A 10272-nucleotide genomic window follows, 5' to 3' on the forward strand; every position below is an offset into this window, starting at 1 on the left:
CACAAGGAAAAACAACCCATCCCCACCTTGATGTGTAAATGTCATTTTATTGGGCTTCATTAGGCGAACATCAGGCTCATATAAAGCCAGTTTGATTACTCTTCTTTTATTTGAAAATTTGAGCGTGGATAGTTAATATCTTCTTTCTCAATTCTAATAGCACCTTAATGTTCATGGGCAATGCACGAAAAAAAGAGAATTAAGTGTAAACCTTCTAATAGACATCCTAAAAAAACTTCAGTAGTAAGTCTTTGATCTTGTGATTATTGAAACAAGCTGGTAGTTTTCCCAGAAGTAAAGGCCATGATGTCACTGGCATTATAAATTTATTTGATTTCAATGCGAGATCAACATGGAGGCTTACAATACAGGATGCAGCTACATAATTTCCTTTTTTTAAATGCGTTTTGTTTGAGAAAATGAAGTAATATTGTAGCACTCTGTATTTTGTGTCTGATTATAAAAAGATACCAAAGTTTCCAGCTTGAAAGATTTATCTTAATTTTACAAGTTGTGATTGTAGATTTTTGAACTTATAATTATTGTTCACCTGAAACTGAACACCTCTTGTGGTTCAATAAATGATGCCAAGTATGTATCACATTCAGTTAGCCGCAGAAATAATTTTTGGACTTATTTCAATCAAGTCATTTTGGCAAAAATTGTTTAATATTCTGAAAATGTAATTCGCCTGTGGACTAAGCTATATGAAACAGCACCTTGGTGTCAATACCATTGTATACCCAAGTATGTAGAATGAAAGAAGGTTCCAGTCTAAAATATTCATATTCTACTTTATTGACAATTATTGTCCTATAAAATGTGGTCTTACAACTTCCTTTGACCATACAATCTTTTATGAAAATATATATTTTGACAGGCATGATTAAAAGTGTACTAGTAATCAAAGGAGGCATTGTGGCTAAACAAGTGGTTGAGTAACATGAGAGTGGGTTTACCAACCACTAAAAGCTGCCATAAAGGAATGGTGCTTTAATGGTCCCTTAACAATGATTCAGCATAAGCTCTACTTAACTGCAGAGAAAAATCTTATGTACTTCAAAATTCATGAATGTGGTCCCTTACAAATGATTGAAACATAACATGATGTCAGTGCTTTACTTTTCCTTAGTGGAAATTTCAGGATTCTCTTTTGGTGGGTTATCTACCCATATTCGATAGTTAAGAGCAGCTGCTAGGGATAGCCATCCCAGGTATGGTACCATTAGTAACCCTGCAGGTTTGCTTATTTTCCAGAAAAAATACATGCAGGCTGCAACATTACCCCACAGGATCGTGATGTTCACCGTACTCTGAAATAAATAGTTTAAAGAGTGAACTTTGTGGTTCTAATCAACAGAAATTGAAAAATTGCTAGGATATCATGCTTTAATGTTCTATCTGTAGACTTCAATTTACTAAAAACAATTAGTTTTTACTCTGTTACAAGTATATCAGAGAAACATTTTATTTGTGTACATGACGAGGTTACCCAATTTGTTGTCCCAATAGCAATAAATCTTATTTTTAACTATTTCGCAGTGCAGAATGAAAAAGTTCTCATTCGTCGGGATTTAAAACTTTCTCCGTGAAAGTCTCAGCAATTAAGGTGGTAGTCATTCACACTACTTTCGTATCATGGGAGATATTACCCAGCTCTTCAGAAACACTTAAATACCAGTCCATTCCTCATCTTTAGCATTTGAACCATTCATTATTAAACTTCTGCTCATAACCAACTCTTATTTCCTGATTGGGGGGGGGGGGGGGGTAGCAAGATGTTCACTGGAGTGCTAATGGTAAACTCTTGAAGGGCATCTTGTGAGAACTTGCTATCTGGACACTATCAAGAATAAGAAAATCCAGCCACGACCTAATTTTTAGGGCAAAAATGTGATAATCACTGCTTCATGTAACAATAATAAACAGTTTAAACTCAAGTAGCAAGAATTTTCTATTTCTGAATTTACTACTTCTGTATCTGTTTTTTAGTCAAGTAATTTCCACTGTAATTTTACTAAAATCGCATCTGCTGCATTACAAAGGATTGTCTGCTTAAAACATGCACAATTCGCCCTTCCTAAGCAGCAGAAGTGGCTCAAGAGGTAAACTTATTTATATTATAATGGTGACCTTCATATTTTGGGTTGTAGATGGTGCTAAGCAAAACTGAATAAGTTAAGACCTCCCCCAATTCAGTGAGATGAACCAATAAGGGAAACATTTGCTATTAAAATAGGATATTGGTGAAATGAAGTGTGATCTCACCAAAGTCTACTGGGTGTCAATATTTCTTTACTCTAGATGGTTCTTATTCTTGTGAGTACAAGATACCTTGGCTGTGTACAGGTTTGGAACTCTTGAAATACACCTCTTTGAATTGGCTAAATGCTAATGTCCATATCCATAAAATTAGGACCAGATGTACATGAATCCCTAGTAATATTAGAATATTTTAAAATCTGAGTGATTCAAAAAGTGACACCACTTCCTTTAAGTAATGGTAAAAACATTTAAGAACAAATGTTTACCTGTGACCTAATTTTTGGAAAAATTATGTATTTGAGAATGATTTCATTCAATCCTTTCAGGGCTATTTATTACTTACTGAATTCCACCAGTTTTGTTTAATATCATCCCAATGTAGATGCATAAATGCTTAACATAAACATAAGATGCTTTTAAAAGGGAATATACCTGTAGATTAATCATTGCCTGGATCAACAAAATGAAATACTTACCCACTTGAAGCTATGGAAGTGAAAGAAAATTGGACTCCAGGTCCAATTCAAAGCCAGCTGGCTAGCATACAATGCGAGAGGTAACCGTGCATCTCCTGGAGTAGTAAAAAAAAATATGCACATTTATGAAGTGCATTAACATTTAACTCTTAATGATAAGATCAGAGTTTCCATACTTCCTCCCATGATTACAGGAAAAAGCATAGCATGCCTTACAAACATCAAACCAATTTCTTTAATGTAATCACAAAAGTAATTTACTCTCCGAGACTAACACTGTAGGTCACACAGTTCAGGATGTCAGGAACACCCTTTTCTCAGAGTGCATGGTAATTTACCATCAAATCCTTCTCCATCTCTCCACACAAGGTAGGATGCATAGCCCATCCCAGTGTATAAAGTTGTCCAAGCAACAGGAAAAGCAGCATTTGGGGGACACCAGGAAGGCTTTTTCAGATCCTAGAATGGAACCAGTGATTTTTTATTGATATTCTCTGGAGCGAGAGTTAACAATGTTCATCCAAAGACTACATACTTTCAGGGAACTCTGTAAAAGTTTTGAATGGGCTTCGATTAAGACCCTAAATCAGAAAAGCGTACATTACAGAGGTGATTCGAACTTGCTATGATTAACTTCCTTGTTTTTTAGCATTCTTGTTTTAAAAAATGTTCAACAAAAAATTAGTATTTTTTAATTGGTTCTTCCTTTCATTGTGACCCCATTTCACGTCATTTTGGAAGATGCCAGGACCTGTTTCTAAATACCATATGTCAGCCCTTAAAATTACATATACAGTCTGAAAATGATGATCACTGGTGCAGCACTGTTTACTTACCTGCATTGCGCAGTATGAATTTGAGTTTTACAAAACAATACTTTTCAGGGGGCCAGTCTATCAGTTGAATGAACTCCCAAGTTGTCTCTATTTAGATACTATTAATTTTTTTCATGCCATTCCAACATGCTTGATACTGCTTTCAATTCTACTCTTCCACTGATTTTCCATTCAAGTAGATCAGATCAGTACCAACCTGGACTGCGGCTTTATTATTATTATGTCCAAATAATATTTGAGGAATAGCAGAATAATGGCATATATATCATCACAGTTGCCCACATAAACTCTACAAATGAATACCATCAAAACAGCAAAATTACTATTGATATATTTTCACATTCACTGCATAGGTAAGTTTTTACCAAATAATCAGTTGATTTCATAGCTCTTTGGACGTGCGATAAGCTTCAATTCAAGCAGCTGTATGTATTGGAAGAAATGCATTCAGATCGGCACTTTCATATTGTTTGATTGAGCAAGGTGATTTGTCACAATTAGTCAACTTAACAGACATTGAAATCTGAATTTTTAGGGTGTACTATCAGTTACATCTTCACCATAATTACCCAGACTTTCATGAAGAAGCCATCAAGAGACTTAAAAGGAATCTGATACCATTCTTGTGATATTCCAAACCTACTAAAGTTTCGTATATAATTTCAGTCCAGTGACGATACAATGAAAATGAATTGATTATCCTCTTTGACTGCTAATTAATGGCTTTATGTTTCAGTCCATTCTTGTAGACTGAGGGAGCTCTTACCCAAATTGCATCGATGGTATTTTTTGAAGAAACAAATCATAACCCAAAACACGGGAAACTGGTCATGCAGTATACCTTATTGATTAGTTAATCATTGGTATATTCACAAGACTAATAGAATCTAGCACTTCCATTACCAGAAGAACATTTCATTGCTGAAAAATTTTATCATTGTTCCAAAGATGAAAAACTGCTTTCACCCCACAGATTTATGTTGACAATTTTTTCTGGTCTCCAGTTGTTATCATTGAGACTTATGGTAAGGTTCAAGGTAGCATTTCGTTTTGCCAATAATATTTTATTTGCCCAAAGACCATAGGAATATAGAGACATAAGGCACATCAAATATTGATATAAAAGTGAATTTGCAAAATAATACTATTGGGTATTGTAGATATTGATATTACAGAAATGATTTGGAATTGACAGACATTCCTGAATTGAGTGAAAACATTTGGATTGTGAAGAGGCTTTCACATTTGACTTAAAGAGGTTTTTGTGAAGGCTTTAAGCTCCTTGGAAAGATTTTTATATTTACATGGAAGATATTATAACAGGGAACGCATATATTTCAGACCACGAACAGTTTTCCGGGTTAGAACTAAAGATACATAAGGGTCACCTTCTAAACTAGTGCCATTCTAGGGTGTGAGTTTTACACAAATTCTTGAAAATGAGACGACAAAAAGGAAGTTGGAATATATAATAGGTATGTAAAAATAAGCATGAAACTGGTAGTATGCTAAGATTCATGAAAAATGGTCGACACAAGATTAGATGATTACAATTAATAACCTTGGGATGCTCTCTTGAATTTCACAAATATTATAGACCTGTGGTCAAGAACCTTGAAGTTCAATGCTATACAGTCGATGGACATCATATTTACCATTGCAGAGAGATCATAGAACTTCTTGACCCCAACAGTAAATCGGATTGATGTGATATGGAAAGAGTTAGTATGAATTTTCCAGGAGACATAACAATGGTAAGAGGTGCAGATACTTAGGATATGTTTTCCGTGTCAGTATTAATTGCTATAAGGTTTTATTGGAAAACTAGACCAGGTGCAATTTAATAATATTGTGTCTCAGGCAATTTTTTTCAGATGGTTAAGATAACTGCTAGGAAACTAGGTGAACGTAAAATTTCAATGAAACATAATGAGATAAGCATGATGAAATTTGTATTATCCACAAATGAAACTGAAGTAATATCAGTGAAGAGAGGAACATGGTTAGGAAAGTCATTGATACACATTGGAAAGAAATTGAGCCAAGGACTGAGCCTTGAATCATGATTTGGGGGGATTGTGGTGTCACCATTAGAAATAAGTTCGCTTCTATTTATGAGATAAGATTCTAAGTGAGAGAGTGGTTTGTCTCTTCTGACAACGGTAAGAGCTTCTTCAGATGGACCTTATGGTTGACATTGTCGAAGCTCTCGAGAAAACACAACAATCCAAAAACTTCATTTTTATCATTCAGACCAAGAAGAATTTTATCAGTTACTTGGAAAACACCCCTTCGAGTTATGTTTCGTCGTTCTAAAAATCTGACACGCGCTAATTTGTCTCAAAGTAGCTTATAATATACTCATTAATTTTTTTTCTAAATTGTAAATAGGTTCTCTTTAAGGGCTGAATTGATGAACAGCCTCCTTTCTTATACAGGCAAAAAACCTTGGATACCTTCAAGGATCAGCGAAAATCTCTTGCAGCAGTGAACTTTTATTTATGAATAATGGGGATTTGATAAAATTGTAAGACAGACTAACAAGATAATTTGGGATTTCATCAGAACCTGCACAGAATTTGGAACCAGACGTAATTATACTCCACTGTTTGGCTAAATGTTATTATTAATGGTTATAAAGAAATCGCACCTTGTACCACTTATGTAATTGAGGTCGAACAATTAATCCATTTAGGTATCCTCCAACATGTGGGAGAAAAGTTGCTCCAACAGCTTCCCAGTTCACAGACATGTTGACTGAAAATACCAGATTGTGTACATATAATTTTGCTGCATTATTAAAATTATACCCCATCATATGTTTATCCCGTCACTTACGCACCTTTACGTTCTGTGAGGCACAAATTTGTCTATGACTAGATATGTTACCGCGATTTCCTCACGATTTAATGCCAATAGCCGTTATCACCCCAAAGATTTTTGTAAGTTCAACTACCGGTGATTACAAAGGTCTGGAATTCCGAAACATCTGCAGTTAAAAGAGGGCTTCCACTGATATCCACAATTTTTGACGGGGTCGCCAAACCGAGCTAGACAGATAAACGGAATAATTACACAAATCAGGCTAATCTCACTACGCCTTTTTATTAGAATTTAAGTTACACCTATATGTAACAAGGGTTACAACCTTTGTTTATCAGATACGCCACCACGAAGCACACAATGCCTTAGTTTTAAATTTATGACGTGTATGCCAAATATGCATTCAATTTCGGGGAATTTCCTGATTACTGTGAGAGGCTTTCGACCTTGAACGGGCCAACGCCTATTACAGTCACGCCAACATTATTTTTCTAATTTCAAGTTTCCTGGTATTATTTTATGCACGCATGGAGAATTTTCGACGTTTTCCGCTCTATGATCAACTTATTCGAACTCGAATTCACAAATAAATACAAATGGGACCGTAAAAGCTTGAGTTATTACATGTTGTGCATATTTTGGGATGGCAATCATGTCGCTTTGGCGGCTACTGGGAAACCTAAAATACTGACGTATTACATCTTATTACGAGATGATTTCACCGTACTATATGATGATATGCACATTCTAAAAATTAATATCGTATTACTTCAATTATACCCTACTTATTATGCTACCATTTATTAAATAATACCCGAACGATTTTTCAACACTTCTTTGTTCCGCAATGAATTTATCTTTTGTATGCTTATGTTTTAACTGTCGAAAGAGAATTCAGCAAAAACGTAAATATCCTTCGCTAATTCCTTAGATGTTACCTTCACACTGTTGCAGATTTTGCAGCCACGTCCAAATCACTGTACATTGACATGTTGCAATGTTTATTAACATTATTTTGATATTTTTTGTGATGCTAACTTACTAACGATCACCTTGTCATTTCCTTGGAATAGTTTCTACAATTATCCTAACTGTAATGTTCCTTGTACTCTTATGTCGATATTACCTCTTTTAAAAACTCTCTTTCGTTCATATCAGGCAAGTGGCGTGAAGCATTCTGTTTCAATAGATAAAATGGGTACCATTATGGAGAAAGCTACGAATGTATTCAGTGAATAGCTGTTAGTACCTAAATTGCCATTCAGATTTGATTAAGGCGCGTGATTTTTCGAGTACCAGATCTTCCTGGGAAACCACTCAGGGATGAATGCCTCCTAACCTGATGAGTGATTTTCACCTGTTGTTAAACAGGGTGAGCTCATCTATCACACATACTGTGGGGTTGATAACTGTGGAATAGGGTAATATTGCATACCACTGGAGTGCCGAAATTCAACTCTGTTTCTTATTAGAGAATGATGGACTGTCTTTCACATATCAGATTATTGACATTGGATCTTGTGTATACATTGTGGTATTTGACCTATAAGAATGACGGAATTATTGGCTATATTTTCACTATCATACATTAATAGTGGTTTCAATAACAATAGGTCATCAGCATCTCTGTAACCAAAAGTGGTCTCCTAACAAAATTCACATGGTGATTCAACAGCCTCCTATTTATTTGTCATACTACTTTGCTACTTCTTATTTTATCATTTTTGGAAGAAGAGAAAACAAAATAAAAAACCTGTTGGGAATAAAATGTTTTCTTCAAAGCATAAACATTTATTTCTCTTTGGGAAAATGTAATTCTTATATTCTATGCAAACCATCAGGTGATCCAGATTTGGGACCTCAGTTGCTACGGTAGTCCATGTTCTAAAAATAACGCATTGTTTGAAAATTCTCTTGCCTATTTCTTCTGAGACCATAAATTCAAGATTTTCTGCTGACATGGAAAGAGCCTGAGAAGTGATTAAGATTTCATCTTCTAGTTAACAGTATAAATGAATTCTGAAAATATATTGTCTGCTATTTCACCCTTTAGGGCACTGAATGTTTTCCAATACCCAGAAAGTACAAAGAAACTTTACTTGTCATGGAGATTCAAGTGCTCTGGTGGAGCTAACAAGCCTTGGAGTAACATTTTAGGACCATGTCATTAATGTCGACAAGAAATGAATGGGCATTGCAATGTTTGCAACCTATCTACACTTGAGAATGCAGCCTTAAGAAAAATTACCCACAATTCTATCCTGGTAATCAGATCAGCCGATTAGGGTTCCATGGTAGTTGTTCTTAACACAGCAGACTGCATCAATAAAGTAAAAAAAAACTATTCTTTGACACCACCTCTCATGACCCCATACCTAATGAACCAAACTCAAGAGTTCCAGGCAAAGACTCAAGAGTTCCAGGCTTCCTCAAAGATACGGGTACCTTCGCGGGTCTCTCCTCCACTGACATTTCTATCTTCACTCAACCTTACTCATGTACTCCTCACATTGACATCATACCCAGAAAACATAAAGCTGACATCCCATGCTGACCATAAGTTTCTTCCCATAACTTGCTGACAGAGAGACTCTCCGCCTTTGTCGGACATCACCTCTAACTGATGTGGTCCATTCTCTACTGCCACATGTTGACACCATTTTTTCAACTGTCTCCCCTCAATCTCTGTCCCTCTAGATACCAAATCATCATGGCCACAATAGGTGTTGCAACTCTCAACATCTCAATCTCTCACTCTGAAGGTCTCTCATTTCTCCACCACTAATTCTCTGATCACCTCACACCAGATATTCCCAGCACTGAATTTCTTATGACTCTCTCTCCCCTTATCCTAACTCACAACACCTACTTTCATAATAAATATTATGGGGATCAAGATAGTGTGGTGGCTAATGTACTTGCTTCCCACCCAGAGGGCCCAGGTTTGAATCCTGGAGACAGCAGATCTTTTTCAGTGGAATCCTGTTTCTTACTCGAGGTGCTTTGTGGAGAGCACTTTGAGTGAGCATCCATCGGATGTGACATTAGTTAAGAGTAGGCTAATGCTAACACCAGGTTTCTCTCCACCCTTCCTCCTTTCCCTTCCATCTCTAATGGCACAAATGACCTCAGCTTTCGGTCGCCTCCCCTAAAACTACAACTACTATAATTAAATTATATATAATATTATATTATAATTACCTACAGGTCAAAGGATGTGCAATGGCAAGTAGATTCAGCCCGATACATTTGAGCATTTCTACCTTGGCCTCATTGAGAAAACTTCCTCTCCGGTTACCTCCTGTAACCTCTTCTCTGGGCCAGATATCTAGATGATATCCTCCTTCTCTGGCCGCATAGCATGAATCCCCCTAAGAATATCATTTCCTCTACCAAGGCTTTTCTTCTCTCCCCTACACCTTCATCTACTCAATCTCAGAAATCACTTTCCTCGATGTAAAAATTTCTCTCAATAATCAAAAATGCCAAACCTCTGTCCACATTAAACCCACTGACAAACCACAATACCTCCACTACACCAGCTATCACCCATTGCACACTGAATGCTCTCTTCCACAATCACCTTCCACCTGTGTTCACTGAACCTGTAATAATCCAAACACCCTTGACAGTTTCCTCAGCAATTTATACATTCTCCTCCACTGCATTTACCTTAAGTCCCTTGTTAATAAAAATCATTTGACACTTTCGTCTGCTCAAACCTTCCAAAGATACCATCTCGAACACCTTCTCCATTTGCGCCACTCACTTACCGGGTATTCAGACCCTCAAACACATTCTCAAGGACCTCTTCCCATTCTGACAAACCAAAAAAAAAAGACAAACATATTACATAAAAGTGCCTCTGTTAC

General features: G+C 36.2%; 1 protein-coding gene across 3 annotated transcripts; it reads right to left on the reverse strand.

The window, feature by feature from the left end:
- Positions 1 to 775: 775 nt before the first annotated feature.
- Positions 776 to 6932, reverse strand: LOC139688244 (translocator protein-like). 3 transcript variants are annotated; one of them, XM_071585702.1, is made up of 6 exons: positions 6726 to 6932; positions 6420 to 6549; positions 6228 to 6334; positions 3080 to 3200; positions 2742 to 2836; positions 776 to 1313 (listed from the first exon to the last, which is right to left on the reverse strand). In XM_071585702.1, exons 3-6 carry the CDS (start codon positions 6327 to 6329, stop codon positions 1119 to 1121), a joined length of 513 nt encoding a protein of 170 aa, XP_071441803.1. In that variant the 5' UTR covers positions 6330 to 6334; positions 6420 to 6549; positions 6726 to 6932; the 3' UTR covers positions 776 to 1118. The 3 variants fall into 3 exon arrangements, with proteins under 3 accessions (XP_071441803.1, XP_071441801.1, XP_071441802.1); XM_071585700.1 differs by having other exon boundaries at positions 6420 to 6627; XM_071585701.1 differs by lacking the exon at positions 6726 to 6932 and having other exon boundaries at positions 6420 to 6719.
- Positions 6933 to 10272: the final 3340 nt, after the last annotated feature.

Source organism: Hetaerina americana, unplaced genomic scaffold (genome assembly GCF_022747635.1).
Source record: "Hetaerina americana unplaced genomic scaffold, ioHetAmer1.1.p SCAF_2, whole genome shotgun sequence".
NCBI classification, from domain to species: Eukaryota; Metazoa; Arthropoda; class Insecta; order Odonata; family Calopterygidae; genus Hetaerina; species Hetaerina americana.

Coding starts and splice junctions, on each gene's coding strand:
- LOC139688244 (XM_071585702.1), bottom strand. CDS start 6,329: ATGTCTGTGAACTGGGAAGCTGTTGGAGCAACTTTTCTCCCACATGTT. Junction 3,201..6,227: donor AATTACATAAGTGGTACAAG/GTGCGATTTCTT, acceptor GTTCCATTCTAG/GATCTGAAAAAGCCTTCCTG. Junction 2,837..3,079: donor AGATGGAGAAGGATTTGATG/GTAAATTACCAT, acceptor TTACTACTCCAG/GAGATGCACGGTTACCTCTC.